Source organism: Notothenia coriiceps, unplaced genomic scaffold, assembly GCF_000735185.1.
Source record: "Notothenia coriiceps isolate Sejong01 unplaced genomic scaffold, NC01 NC01_scaffold00012568, whole genome shotgun sequence".
Taxonomy (NCBI): domain Eukaryota; kingdom Metazoa; phylum Chordata; class Actinopteri; order Perciformes; family Nototheniidae; genus Notothenia; species Notothenia coriiceps.
This window is the reverse complement of record NW_011345269.1, coordinates 486,432-501,883: the sequence shown is the minus strand read 5'-3', so window position 1 is coordinate 501,883 and position 15,452 is coordinate 486,432. Positions and strand designations below refer to the sequence as shown.

The 15,452-nt window shown below is 44.3% G+C and overlaps 2 protein-coding genes across 2 annotated transcripts in view; both read left to right on the top strand.

The window, feature by feature from the left end:
• Positions 1 to 15,452, top strand: part of pde6d (phosphodiesterase 6D, cGMP-specific, rod, delta) — an 818,526-nt gene that overhangs the window by 365,454 nt on the left and 437,620 nt on the right. The gene's annotated exons all lie outside the window — the stretch shown is intronic.
• Positions 960 to 10,390, top strand: LOC104947451 (WD repeat-containing protein 20). The gene is made up of 4 exons (XM_010773460.1): positions 960 to 1,052; positions 3,403 to 3,585; positions 4,228 to 5,637; positions 6,128 to 10,390. The coding sequence occupies exons 1-4, from the start codon at positions 960 to 962 to the stop codon at positions 6,173 to 6,175; spliced, it is 1,734 nt and encodes a 577-aa protein (XP_010771762.1). The 3' UTR covers positions 6,176 to 10,390.

Genomic DNA, 15,452 nt, shown 5'->3' with positions numbered 1-15,452 from the left:
TTTTTGTTTTAGATTCGATTGCATTAAGGCTTCATGATATCCTTCACAGTAGACATTTGAACATATACAATGGCTGATCACCACTTTCATTGAATTTTGGATGATTTAGTCAACTTTGTAACACCCATGGTGTTCCTGGTCAAAAATGACCACCATAAAGAAAAGGAATTATTAACCATCCGAAAATTGTTAATATTGTCTGATAGCTGAGTTTCTTACCGTTAAGTGGTTATGACGCATTAATAGGTTTTTAAATGTTAAGAAGCCCTCAGACGCTGTTTCATGCAGATGTTGCGATTTTTCCCCTGCCCGAGGGGGAATGGGGCTTAACAGGTTAAATGAAATTTGGTGACGATTAATGGTTTTTGTGTTAATGTAATAGCAGCTAAAACAGGACCGGTCAAATTTGACCGCGAACACCAAAGTAAGGGGGGGAAACGAAGACAATAGGAGGGTTAATAGTGTTTCTACCAGGAACAGAGGGTCAAGTTCAGTGAGTCACATCCACTGTGTGAGGAAGGAATCCTGTGTGTGAATCATGACACCACTGCTGTTAGATTCAGGAAAAACATGGGCCTGTAGCTCTATACAAAGCAATGTAGTGACTCACTGTATGGCCCGTAACCAAGAGTAGCTCTTTAGATAAAAGGCGTTAAGTCAAATAGCTATTTTTATATTCTATGCTGGACAATTTAACATCACTGAGCAGGCTGAACACCTTGCTTCAAGATCATATTTTATTTCAATTACAAAGAAAACCCAGCAATATGTTTTCCCTTTTAAAAAGGTCCCCGATTATGCAAAATCCCCTTTTTCACGTATTTTCTACATCAACACTGTGGAAAGAGATTCTGAAAGTTTCAGGAACAAAGATTCTCTCTCTTTGTGTCCTGATCCATTTCTATAAAAACNTTGATTTACCGTGCCTCTCAATTGCCTGTGACAGGTTGGCAAGGTCGATGAATCCTGAAGTTGCCTTTGTCAAGGATTCGTGCTCCCTGAACAATCCTTGGGCAACTTCAGGATTCATCGACCTTGCCAACCTGTCACAGGCAATTGAGAGGCACGGTAAATCAAAAAATCACATAGATTGTGTGATTGTCTGCATAAATTAATAAGACGAGAGAGTTTCAGCTGGAGAGTGCGTGCGGACCTGTCGGTTAGATAACAGGCGTGTGCAAGTCCTGCATCTGTGTGATACAAATGTGTGTAAAATCATACCGGGCGCTGTAATCACTCATCTGGTTACGTTATTGACCGAGCCCCCCGACCCAAAAAAATAGGCTTCCCCTAAAAGTTAGTATTAATAAGTGCTTTCACACTGGAGTACTTTTCGCAGTATAGTTCCGAAAGTTCTTGAAATGTTGCGTTCACACCAAAAAAATCCGGAACTTAGTTCATGTGAACCCTTTCACCCTCTTTGACTGAAAACATGAACCTTTTTCATGTGGGAAAAAGGTTCCCATTTCTGATTGGCTGGGCGGATTGCAAACCAGGCCCCCTAAAACTTGGAAAAGTTTTGTGAAGCCGCCATTGTATATGTTCAAATGTCTACTGTGAAGGATATCATGAAGCCTTAATGCAATCGAATCTAAAACAAAAAAGTTATGATTGATGAAAGTAGTAAATCGGTCAGATTTGACCCGAAGAAAACAGGAGGGTTAATATAAAACTCAGGATGTCCCTGTATGAGACACCGTTACTCTGTGTCGCAACACTTTGTAATATAAATCATTAACATAAGCCACACTACCTCTCCCACATAGGAATAAGACACAGTTCATGTATTGTATAGTTTTTGTGTATTTATATTTATTAGAAATATGAGTAGTTTTGCCCACTCTGTTGCCAGATTTGAGAGAAATAAGCAACCAGGTCTATGAAAACAAGCCCCAAAGAAGCAACACAGACATGATGTTGTGTAATTTAAAACCAAAACTAAGGCCTCAGGATGACTTTAAGACTTGAACATGGTCATTTTTGTTTTGTGACATTGAATAAAATTTTTTAAAAAACTATTTAAAAAAAAAAAAAAAATCCCGATCCCCGATTTTTTTCTCCCGATTCCGATCTTTTGNGACCGCCTACGTGGTCCGGGGATTTTGAACCTTCGTCAAAACACTTCGCGGAAGCATAAACGCCGTAATCAGTAATAATCGTAATGGAATCGGGTCGCGTGGATTTGTCTCAGTCTCTATTGGAATACCTGTGTATAAGATGAGCTTCCGAAGTCATCTTGACGAACCCTCAGGCGGTTACACTGGAAAAAGACGTTAGATGCGAACCGCCTGTAGGACAGTTAGTGGTAATGGTTATTATTTACTCGGAGTCTTTCACATGTATGTGAACATCGTATACAATATGGTAAAAACATGTTGACCTCATAACGGAAAGTCACTTATCCCGACGGAGTTAATTAGCATAAAATTAGCGGTAATGCTAAAAACGAAAGTGGCTAATGCTTTTGTGCATAGCTTTTAATATGCTAATAAAAACATAACACGTAATAATTACTATTTTTATTTAACGATAAGCCACAAAAGTCGAAATCAATGTGAATTACAGGCCCATTAGTGACAATTTTTGTGTGACAAGTGTGAAATTATTAGCCGGTTAATGTATAATAAGCTGGGTTTATTAGCTCCTATACTAAAAACGGTACTAGGCTCGTCGGTATTAGGATGCATATATCTTGAGGATATGTCAGGAGACATTACAGGACTCTTGGAGTCCTAAGACTTGGAAAAGTTTTGTGAAGCCGCCATTGTATTTGCTGGCATTAGCATTATTAGCATTAACATTAGCCCAGCGCACCAAAGGAGAGAGACTAACTTATGGAAACATGATTTACTCGGAAGGCTTCAGTAGAAGCTGCTGGGAGTCCCAATGTGACTTTTCTGCATCTACGCTTGGCGACCATCTGTCAAATACCAATTACCAAATAATAAATGAGCCCAGAAATGTTACATACACTTGTAGCATATGTTTATACCTTTTTTGTAACTGGATTATTGCTTTCAAGTGAATAGGGCTGCTCAATTAATCGTATTTTAATCGCAATTACGATTTTGCTTTCAACGATTACGAAAACAACGTAATCGAAATATAACGATTATTTTTGTATTATCATTATTATTAAAAAATAAATTGTATTGGTTTTTCAGTTTAGTTACACTTAAAGTCCAGGGTAATCAACTGTTAAAAACACACTGTTCACATTTAATAATCGCAATTACAATTATTGACCCAAATAATCGAGATTATGATTTTTGCCATGATCGAGCAGCCCTAATCCTACGTATAAGAACCTCCTATACAGTCCTCTGAATGTCCCTGAAACTCAGGTTCCCTCTTCTCAGCTGATGTTTTGCTTGCATCACAGTTGTCTTTCCTTATCCGCAGGCTGTAGACCTCAGTAAGCCGATAGACAAGAGGATCTACAAGGGGACCCAGCCAACATGTCATGACTTCAACCAGTACTCTGCCACAGCGGAGAGTGTAGCTCTCATAGTGGGTTTCTCAGCTGGACAGGTCCAGTATCTCGACCCCATCAAGAAGGAAACCAGTAAACTCTTCAATGAGGAGGTATTGTGTGTGTCTGCTCTCCTCTGTGTTGTTCAGTAACATGGGTTCTCTGTGGTTGGGATTGAAGAAGTCAGAAGTAATTTGACATTTTCGTATCAATTTCTTTGGATGGTTTGGCTTAGCCTAGATGTCTTCAGCTATTTACTTTTCTGTGACTCCTGAACTGCTTTCTTCTGATCGGTGGTCTTCTTCGAGTCCCCCAATAAAATGATAAAATGTAGGAGATTGGGGTTGTACAAGAACATACTGTAACTGCATGCAGGTAGACTTTATGTTTGGGCGCCTCCTGATTCTGATCACCTCAGGGGGATTCGCCTTTTAATTCTTTCCTCATCTTCCGCCCCTTGGTTTTTTCTCTGTTGGTTTCGGTCTATGTCTACTGTAGCTTGTTTCTTGATCTCTACAGACCTTTTAGTTCTTCCCATGCTTCCTTTCTACGTTTTCTTCTCACAATAGTTCATACTTAGTTTTCTTAGATGAGTGTCACTGTCCATATAAAAGCTCAATTAAATCTTAGTCATTTTAACATATGTTTTACTCTTCTCTTCCTATTCCTCCCCTCTTTCATCTCCTCTTCCATTTTTCTTTTTCTTTTACATTTTTCTAAAAATCACTACTCGGTCCACCTCCTTCCATTCACAGAGGTTGATAGACAAATCCAAGGTGACGTGTCTAAAATGGCTTCCCAAGTCGGAGAACCTGTTCCTGGCCTCCCATGCCAGTGGCCACCTCTACCTCTACAACGTGGACCACCCGTGTGGCACCACAGCCCCACAATACTCTCTCCTGCGACAGGGAGAAGGCTTCGCCGTCTACGCCTGCAAAACAAAGACGCCTCGCAACCCGTTGTTACGATGGGCTGTGGGTGACGGAGGCCTCAACGAGTTCGCTTTCTCCCCAGATGGAGTGCATGTGGCGTGCGTGGGCCAGGACGGCTGCCTGCGTGTCTTTCACTTTGACTCAATGGAGCTGCAGGGGGTGATGAAGAGCTACTTTGGAGGGCTGCTGTGCGTGTCATGGAGCCCCGATGGAAAATACCTTGCCACGGGCGGAGAGGATGACCTGGTTACCGTTTGGTCATTTGCAGAAAGCCGTGTGGTTGCAAGAGGTCACGGCCACAAGTCCTGGGTCAATGTGGTGGCGTTTGATCCCTTCACAACTTCCTTGGAAGATGAGGAGCCTATGGAGCTCAGTGGCAGCGAGGAGGACCTCCACCAAGGGCCACCGAGCAACTCCATGCACTTTGGCCGTGTACGAACAAGTAGCACGTTGTCGCGTCTGTCTCGGCACAGCTCTAAAGGAGGCGGTTCGGCGTCCGTCACATACCGGTTTGGCTCGGTGGGGCAGGACACCCAGTTCTGTCTGTGGGACTTGACAGATGACGTGTTGTACCCACGCCTGCCACTGTCCCGCGCCTTTACTAACACTTTTGGGCCTTCACTTTCCAACTCTGGCAGTGGGGTGGTCAACAGTACCTCAGGTGGGGGAGGGGGTGGAACAGTTGAAGGGCACCATCATCCGCCCAACACTAACACTGGCACCACAAACCCTCCAACGCTCCCCTTACCTCTTCCTCGCTCCCTTTCCCGCTCCAACTCTTTGCCCCACCCCGCCGTGGCAAATGTCGCCAAGGGCCCGGGCGTCTCGGAGGGCGGCGGGGTAACCGGTGGAGGTGGAGGGAGCAGTGGAGGAGGAAACACCACCCCATTTAGCATTGGCCGTTTCGCCACACTTTCACTCCAGGAGCGCAAGTCAGACAAGTCTGGTTGCAGCAGTGGGGTGGAGAAGGAGCACAAGAGGTACCACAGCTTGGGCAACATCAGCAAAAGCAACGATAAAATCAACGTGGCGCCCAGGAGCAGCCGGCTGGATGCTGCCAAGGTCCTCGGCACAACGCTGTGCCCACGCATGCATGAGGTGCCGCTGCTGGAGCCACTGGTGTGCAAGAAGATTGCACATGAGAGGCTGACCGTCCTGGTGTTCATGGACGACTGCATCATCACCGCCTGCCAGGAGGGGCTCATCTGCACCTGGGCGCGGCCGGGGAAGGCGGTAAGTCTTCAATTAACTATTTCCTTAGAAAACGAAGAGCCCGTCTCCACATAGCGCCTTTCTCTAGCTTTTTTATTGTTTCTATGACAACGATATATCAATAACGTATCGCTGTTGTAACAACATACACAGACTTTGAGGTCTTTGTTATGGTAGTTTTCGTCTGACAGACACGTTCAAAAACAAGTTTATTTTATCCAATTGTGACGTCACATTTCGACGGCATGCAGTCGTTTCTCATTGGGATTATTTGAAAAAAGACACTGGTGCTCAGATGATGGTGCTATGTGGACACTTGCCCTAATGGTATTATAGTGTTGTATATTTGTATGTATATATATATATATATACATTTCTTCTTTTAACTCATAGTCGGATTAATTCCTTTCAATATCTCCAGCCTCCAGTTTTTTTATTATTTAACTCTAAAGATTTACTTTTGATTGTCTCTAGTGCCTAACTGTCCTCTGTGTTTTGTCTCTCTGATCAGAATTTGACAGCACAGAACGGGAACTCTCCGAGTGGCACGGTGGTATAGCTGGAGGAGAAGCTTTGCACTCATCCCTACCTCCATCCACCCTCTCCACTGTAATCAAATTAGGGGCCAATAACAAGCGGCCATTCCCTACCATTCCCACCACCACAGTATTATACCATAAGCCTTTGTACATGCCACAGATCCTGTTCCTTACTGATTTCACTCTCACTGCGGACGGTTTGATGGAAAACACTTCCTGAATTATTTAACGAGCATTAATTCAAGTGCTTAAATATAGAAAAGCTGCGAGATAGCATCTAGTTAGCCTTAGTAAGACTCGGTTCTGGTAATGTGGAAACGCCTTTGATCTGGGTTTTTATTATTTGGTTGTGGCCTCTTAGTTCCAGTAAAGAGAGGTCAAAACACTACGGCAAACAATTATACTGTACAGTGTACTTCCAACCTGCTAGAGTGGAGTTTCCTGTTTGCATAACAAAGCTAGCTCTCTAGCTCTCTCTCGTTCCCAGTTTGGGGTGAAAATAACTTGATTGACCTACACAGGACCCTGACCTATACCCTATCCAACACCGTTGGAATAAACTAGATCACTGGCTGTGACAGACTTTAGGACTGTATCACCTTGTTAATGCTCTTGCTGCTGAACAGAAGGAGTATCTAAACATAATGAATATATCCAGATTAAACAGTGGAGCCATTCTTTAGCGGATGTATAAAACTCAAAGGAAAACTAGAGTTCTTTTGATCAGTCAGTTTCACTCGTTAATAGTTAGAAAAGTCTCACTTGTCGGTGTTCTGACCATCATTTTATGTTTTTTAGCAGCACTAAACAATTGTTGTCAGACATTTGATATATTGCTTCAGGGAGAGTTTCCCACCTTGTGCTACTTTGGAATTTTTACGTTTATTCCCTGTGCTTCAGCCCTCTGCCTGCATCTAACACACAGAGATTGTTTCTCCTTCCTGTCAGCAGCATCACAGTGAGCAGCAGAGTGAGTCTTCATTCGTCCTTCATCCATGAGAAGCCACGGCCATTGTATTTAAGTTATTTATTTTATCACAAGACTGTAATTATTTATAATGTAAGTATTGGAAACTCTATAAATACAAAAAGGACAAACGTATATGGAAATAATGACTTGACAGCACGGAAGAAAAATACGGAAAGATGAAGAATATTATAATATATGAAGATCCTTCTATTGTACATAGCAACCACACTTAAAAAATGACTGTCTGCTGTAAGGGAACTTGAAGATGTCAATGTGTTTTTATTTTGTGTGATAAGAGTTTCTCTGGTGTGTCCGTGAAAGCGAGGTGGTGGAAGCAGTGGGTCATGTGACTTCATACAGAGGCTGCTAGCTGTAACAAACTGTCCATATGATATACTAACTCTGCTGAACATCATGTGTGGAGGAACAGCATCTTAATGAGTTATGAACAAACACACTTGCACATACTTGAAGTAAAATGGCTCACACACACACACACACACACACACACACACACACAGAGAGAGAGACATCCCTTATGGTGTAGCATCATATATATCTTGGTTCCTGTTGCAACTAAATTGCCTCTTGCAGGAATTTGCACATACAATAAATCCACAGTCCATGCTGAGCTCCTGATTAGCTATGCAGGGGTTTTATTGTCTCATCTGATCTGACATGTGCACAAAAAGGTCCCATATCCCCACTATTCACTGCATCCACTTTGGTGCAGACTAAATAGTGTATATCTTTGGGACAAGATTAGATTTATTTTTCTTTGCTGTTTTTATTATGCTTAGAGTTGGATGTGCAAAGATAAGATGATGTTGAGGCATTATTGACAGAGGACATTACAATCTCTATGAGGCAGACCTCCTGCCTGATTATGAGCCTGAATGTCCATCTAACTTCATTATTCAGTCAGACATTTTATTATCAAGTCAACTGTTTCCTGATTAAGAAGTGTTATGATTTGCTCCCTCCAAACCTAAGCTACAGTGGTGGCTGATGGGAGACTGGTGAATGCATTTAGCATTTTTTTCAATTCAAGAGGTTTTTAGCCATGTTGGTGCAAGGAATGGTCATATTTGTATGATTGTTATGTTGTTCAGAGATTCATGGTTCTTTCCTCCAAAATCTCCATCTGGTAGAAATGAGACTTCAATATTTTGGCTTAGGACCAAATACCTGTAAAACTCATGACATCCCCATCAGTCTCAGCATCCTAACATGCTATACGAAGGTGATGAACATTGTAAACATTAGCCTTCTAGCATTGTCACTCTAAGCATGTTAGCATGCTAATGTTTGCATTCAGTTCAAAGTACTGAACTGAGTGCAGTCTCACAGAGCCACTAATGACTGTAGAGATGTTGTCTAGTCTCCATTCGTTGTTTTTGCTCAAAATGGGGAAACGGCATTCAATGAGAGCGACATCAGATCTTCTGTCCCTGAAAAAAGAAAGCAGTGAATAACTAGAAGGAATCTCTGAGAGTGCAGACCCCTGCCAAGTGTAAATAATCTTTAAGCATTAAGTTAACAAGAGGAATAAAACATTTGTGCATACGCCAAATGATTTAGATCCGCTCTGAAATGTAATGGGTTTTTATGTGAACAATGCCACAAAGTTTCACCAAGTTTCAGAAATGTGCGCCTGTATTTATTTTCTTAATCCCACTGACAAACAAACCAAATCCAAAAAACATAACCTCGTTGAAGCAGGCTTCCTCCTGCATGAGATCATTTCTATTTCACTGAATCTTCAGTGTCTTTTTCCGCAATATTGTAAACATGTTGAATAGTAATGGCACTGCAGGACCAAATGTTTCCCGGAATCGTCAAATCAGAACATGTCAAATGACAAAAAACAGTTACTGATTGGAACCTTGAATTCTGAAGCAGTTGATGCTTTGCTGATGAACACAACTTCAACCTCCAAATATGTCTGTCCTCTCCTCACCCCTCAGACTGAGAGACACATCTGTCGGGGGGTTTTCTGAGGATATGTCTGCATTTGGGGCCCACAAACAATTAGTAAATGTATGATCTCTCAATGCCGATACAAAGCACACAGTGCAACGAGCCGGCAGCATTTTTATCAGCCTTTTGTGTGGAGTTACCTACCTAACAATAAATACTATAAATAGCAGCGTGACCTCCAGCCCTGCAGGAGCCATGCCCTGGTAGCAGCAGACCAACCACCAGGTTTCCTCGTGCTGTGTTGGAGCCAGTGTCAGGGTATTATTACAGCCCATACATACTCATGTTTGTTGTCATAGCAACAGCATGTCTGCTGCTGAGTGTGTCTCCAATGAGCTCATGTGCTTCGGGTCAATCTCTGTTTTAACGCCAAATAAATGCTTCATCACGATGGAAGTTAAATCCCTTAAGGGAATAATTCCCCCCCAAACATTAACCTTCTCTCAAATATTAGAGTATGTGCAGCTTAAGGAAATCAATGTATAGTCATGTGTGAGAACAGCTGTTTGATGTTTAGGCCATGCTCACACTATTAAAATACATTCTGATCACAAGTTCACTGGGAAATATCGGTATGAATGATCCCTGATTTAATGCCCCCGGTCACATCCACAGGTGATACGAGACAGCAAACATTTTTAATGTTGACTCCAAAATAAATGTGTGATACCATTCCTTATTGGTACAATTCTAAAGCTGCTCTCACATGATAGGAAGTTCTCTTCAATGACCATACAGAGGGGAGCAGAGAAAAATTAAAACATCAAAAGGGTCCACGTTGCTTCCTGCTTTTCTATTTCTTTAAAGTAACTCAATTTTGTGCATGTTTGTTAAGGAAACCCTGATTTATCGTTATCCTTATTATCTGAGCCCCAGACACTGAAGGTAACAGAGTTTACCGAGCAGTACATGGAAGCTGAAGCATTGGGAATGTCTAAAGACAAGAAGTGTGCAGTTCAAATACTCACAGACTAATGAGCTGAACAAAAGCTGTGATCACAGGAGTTAAAACCATCATTCAGTTCAAAGGAACAGAAAATCCCTGTGTTACATTTTTTGTGACATTCCAGGCTGAAACAAGACACTTTATTTGAGTTTTTGTAATTTATTTCTGTGTGTGTGTGCATGTGTAAAATATACATTCTCTATTATCACCATACAGATATCACACACACACACTATCACACACTTTACGGGGCTGTTCTGGTGGAAGTTATACAGCAGAATGGCTTCACTGTATCCAGTTTGTATATGGAGATCTGTTATTAAAACGTTAAACCTGAAACACTCTGTGTTGTGTGATACATTGCACCATGACATTCAATCTCATTATTTATTCCGGTTCTCAGTAAAACCATGAATCTGAAAATGTAAAAGTTGTAGTTCAAGTTTTGGAAATATATTGTTTTTAATGGGCAGGAAGAGCAAGTCAAATCCGTAAACTAACTGAAGCTGTCACGTGAAATTCTGTGCAGACTGTCGTCTGGGTATAAGGCCTGTTGCTTGGCTTGCCTTTAACCTTTCATCCAGAACCACTAGCAGGCCAACACAACATGTTTCCAACATTAGGTTTGTTTTTGTTGTGTGCACCGTAGAGGCATGCGAGAAAACAACATTTCTTAATTGAAGAAGAAGCTCTCTGACATTTTGCATGTTCAATATTAGGGGTTTTATTCATTTGTATTAATCTGGCAACAAACATGAAAAATGCATTAGGATTTGGAATTGTGGTTCATACCTGAAATAGGATTCACTGGAGGAGCAAAAATCAATGTTAGCGTAGCGTGGTACAGAGTGAAGTAGCCCTCCACTACACATTTAATTTGAAAGTCTTTTATTTTGTTCTGCAAAGAGCAAAGATATGTATCTTATTATCACAGTTCGCCACACACACACACACCCCCACACACACACACACACTGAGACTTCACTCAAGTGTGTGTGTACGTTCTCTGAACGTATTCACTATACTAACACAGAAACATAATGAACATCTGCATCAACATCCAAACAATAATCATGTCTATTGCATTGCTATTCCAGACCAGTTTCATCTTGTACATTCAATATCAATTTGTTGCTCCGATACACAGTCAGCCAATCATGTCTACCGAACATTGTCACATTAACCAAATCAATTATGTATCTCTTTTAACTTATTTATTTATTTATCTATTAACTATACACGAGCAGTCCGGGCTCTTTAGACCGGCTCATAGTTCTACTCTCCCGCCTCACGCTACAGCTGATCCCTAACCTCATTCTGGAGATGACGGTACAAGAGGCGCGTCAATCAGAGGAGGTAAAAGGCCTTCTCCTCCTCAAGCTCCTCCCATAACCCCTACCCTCCGATTCAGACTCGCTATCCTCAGCCCCTCCCTTTCCTCAGGCTCCTCCCCTTTAAACTCCATACTCTTTGGAGATGACGATTATAGGAACCTATAATTGTCTGTTGCCTTGTCAACCAATAAATTGTCCGTGCGCAAATAACGGGAAGGAGGGCGACCAAGTAGTAGGCTTGGGCAGCTGATGGAGAGCGCCCGGTGAGGGGAAGACATGACAGCATTGTACGGCATTGCATATACCCTGATTGAGGGAACATCAGTCAATTGTTATGAATACTGTAGGAGGGGAAAAAGGAAAATTGTTATAGTTGTGTTAGTTATGACATCTAATGAAAAGAAATTGTTAGTTGTGTATAGTTATTGAATATAAAAGAAATTGTTATAGTTGTGTAGTTATTGATACTGTATAGGGGGGGGAAAAAGGGAGAAAAAAAAGTTATAGTTGGGGAAAAAAAAAAATAATAACTTGACGAGGGGAGTATCCCAGTTCAGAGAACCCTGTCCAAATTAGTCCAGATGGTCTAGGACACCTAGTCCAGGTAGTCACGAAGACAACCTGGGTCCGCGTCGGTACAAGACCCGAGTTATGACGTTACAGACCCAACACAATAAGGACCGCCAACACCACAGCCAGCCAAGCGACTCGGGCGATGCCCCGTGGCGAACCTCTCACAGCCTGCCAATGCAGACATGACCGTGGACGAGGCAGAGCACTCTATTCTGGAGACTACATTGTGAGAGTGGACGTGATTAGTCCACACCTGGTCCAGAAAACTTACAGGTCAGGACCACCCTTGTATCAGAGGAGCGACGGGTCACCACGATTCGAGAGAGTGAGGTAACCGCGAACAATATCGATCTTCCGACAAACGAGAAGAAGGCGGTCGGTAGAGCTCGGGGACCTACACTAACAAGAGCGGAGCCGTGGAACCAACGTCCAGAACCGTTCTCACCCGTCGCAGCAGGAATTCGAAAGAGGACGGGGGTAATCACTGGGAGACCGGCCTGACTTAGGGCATGACGAACAACACCCTCTTCCTTACCCATTGGTAATTTCGTATCGATCCCGCCAGGAAAACAGAGTCTTAAGGGAAACGGCAAACTGACGTGCGAAGTCGTATTGGCAAAGAACCCACCCCAACACCCCTGATTTCCCAACACGACGGAATTTCAGGTACAGTGTCCGGTTTCCCGGATGACCAACTCTGTAGTCACACTTGACGCGCAGGCAACAGTGACTGTTGGAGGAGGCCATAAGGCACGGCCCGTTGCGACCGAGAGTTCGAAAGTTCCTAGTGTAGCACGTTGATCAGCACCAATCCGTACACCTCATGAGAGGCCATAGATCTCATCGATCCAGTCGATACTGATCCATTGAGAGGAGAGAGTACAGTGTATTTAGTACGGTTAAGGAGAAGGTGCCGGACAGACCCCCTACCTCCACCGAACTGTCCCCCCTCCGAGACGAAGACACGAGAGGAGACGCGATGCTGTCATGTACGTCAAGAGCTGAACCACCACTAGACACACGAATACGGTCGCGGTGGTGTGGCCTCACAACCGGGACAGAGACGGTGCAACAATTTCTGGAACTACCCGCGGGAAGTACATACGCAAGATCATAGAGACTGAGTTAGAGGGACCTGATAGTGATAAGATGAGGGAGAACCAGCTGATGGGTAGTACGTATCTGTCATAGCAAGGATTGCCCTTCTGACGGGATTGTGTCACAAATTACACACGAAATCCACAAGTCCCGGTGGGGAGAACATACATGGATCTCAGGGAAGACCTCGACCGAGAGGCGGACGGCAGAGGCGGCGCCCTACGCAGATAGAAAAAGCCGCTACGAACCTTACGACGAGTAGTGTCGACGATGCATTGTGAGTGCAGACACAGAAGATGACGTCGGGGAACGAGAAGGACCCCGAGGACCTGTCACAGACGGGTGGTGGTCCCGAAAAGGGCCGGCGCTATGAATCGGGAGACCCTAACTTGGAGTAGTTGGCGTACTCCCTAGCGACCGTCGCCTCACCCGTGTAAACAGCTCGTAGGGACGCTCAAGTAGTCGACCCTACTCCCCCAACACTAGGCATTAGTCAAACCTTACGACCATCCGGCATCTCTATGTAGACTTTGGAGAGTGTGCGGGGTGTGCCGAGCGGTCCGTGAGGAAGAGATAGACCTCGCATGGACCAAAGGCCGGCAGCGAGTCAAAGCCCGAACTCGTCATACGATTGGCCAGCGGTCAAAGAAGCGGTACCTCGGACGCGTCCTGTGTCCGGATAAGGGTATTGACGAACCCAGAATGACGTCTTGGTGACACGAGGACAATTGTAGTATCATGGTGGGTCCCATCGCACCTGCAACACTCTCGAGAACAATTGAGCGAAGTTTCCGACGAACAACGCGGCCCCTGGGGTGTAAGGGTGACCCTCAAGACGAAAATTGTCCACGGTATATCGAACCGACGCGGGTGAGACGTTCCAGACGCTATTAAAGGGGTCCAAATCTAACTAGTACGGCCCTCACGAGAGAAATCAAAGGACGTGCAAAGACCCACCAAGTCAAACGACTAGACGTCTGTGAAACCGACCCCAGCCGCAGACATGTGGTAGACAACTAGTGAGACTGGGTCCTCACGGTCGAGAGAGGAAAGAGTCGTGTGTGAAGAGTAAACAAGTCGAAGTCCGGACGTCTGAAGTCGGGCTAGGTCTTGAAGACGTCGGCGAGTAGACAAGCGAACCACAACGACGGTACCTACTACTACGAGCAGGTACATCTGCCGTTGCGGCTAGGTTCGGGAAGGTCGCAGAGGTGGTAGAAGATACTTTATAGAGTCCACGCCGACGAATAGGGTTTCCCTTCTGCAAATTTGTCATGCGAAGCGCACTGCGCACTACTTCCACTCAGTGAGCCGAACAAGAAACAGGTACCAACCGCTAGACGGCTTGGAACTGCGACAGCAGTTCACTACTCTTCCCTGACACCTCGGCAGACCTCCCGACTCGTAGTAGGGAGACTAAAGCCGTTCGTACTTAGAAGAGGGAAAACTGTCGGAATAATTCGAAGAAATTACTCAGGTGTGTCTACGGCACGAAAAGTCTGAAAAAGACCTGACCGTGGGTACCCACCGCTGGTGAGACCAGCCCAGTCAGTGGCGGAAGTTACTACAGCAACCGGAAGGTAGGAGAGGTTGAAGGAGAAGTGACGTGGGTCCTTCGCCATATACCCCCTGGGCCGCACGACACGGTATGACGTATCTCCGACCCATAACAGGAAATCTCGGATAGAAGTGTCCGAGACACAAAAGTCATCCGGGTTTGAGGACAAGTGACCACAACGGAGCGGGTGCGCGAAATGATTGGGGTATCGATGTAGATGACCGGACGACTCGATCCAATAAAGTGTGAGACGGGGAGATTACTGTATCTCGGGATGTACACATACAAAAAAGGGAACATCGACCAGACTCAATATTTGACGGGATTTGTCAAAGTTAGTTGCGCGCCTGGTGAGTCGCGGAAGAAAGCAACCGGAGACATCTTGGGAAAAAACCCAGGTCACAAAACGATGTGTCAAAGCGAATACTATGATGTTAGCCGAGGTTCATAGATAAAATTTAAGATGTCCACTCGACGGTTAGAGATTACACTGACAGGTAAGTGTAATAGTAACACTCCGTACGATAATTGACTCGGGTCTACTATTATGACAGGTAGAATACTAGGGAGTGGGAGTCAGTGAAGAGAGTGGACGAACGAGAACGTGTGGGAAAGGGTCACAGGTGAAAAGGGTGTTAATAACGTTCATCTGGAGGAACGACCCGTCAGTAGGACGACCGACACACCGTAAAACGGCGTGGCGGTCGTGAAGGACACCAGTAAGAGTGAGAGAAAGAGGACCGCGGAGAGAGAGACACCCACGGCGGTGAAGACACAACGTGGAGACGATACGGCAACACGATGAAGGACGTGCCGCATTCGGACGAGGGGAACGACC

Bases quoted from the DNA above. Each gene is read 5' to 3' on its own strand.
- LOC104947451 (XM_010773460.1), top strand. From the start codon at position 960: ATGAATCCTGAAGTTGCCTTTGTCAAGGATTCGTGCTCCCTGAACAAT. The intron at 1,053-3,402 runs GCAATTGAGAGG...CCTTATCCGCAG, and splicing joins ACCTTGCCAACCTGTCACAG to GCTGTAGACCTCAGTAAGCC. The intron at 3,586-4,227 runs GTATTGTGTGTG...TTCCATTCACAG, and splicing joins GTAAACTCTTCAATGAGGAG to AGGTTGATAGACAAATCCAA.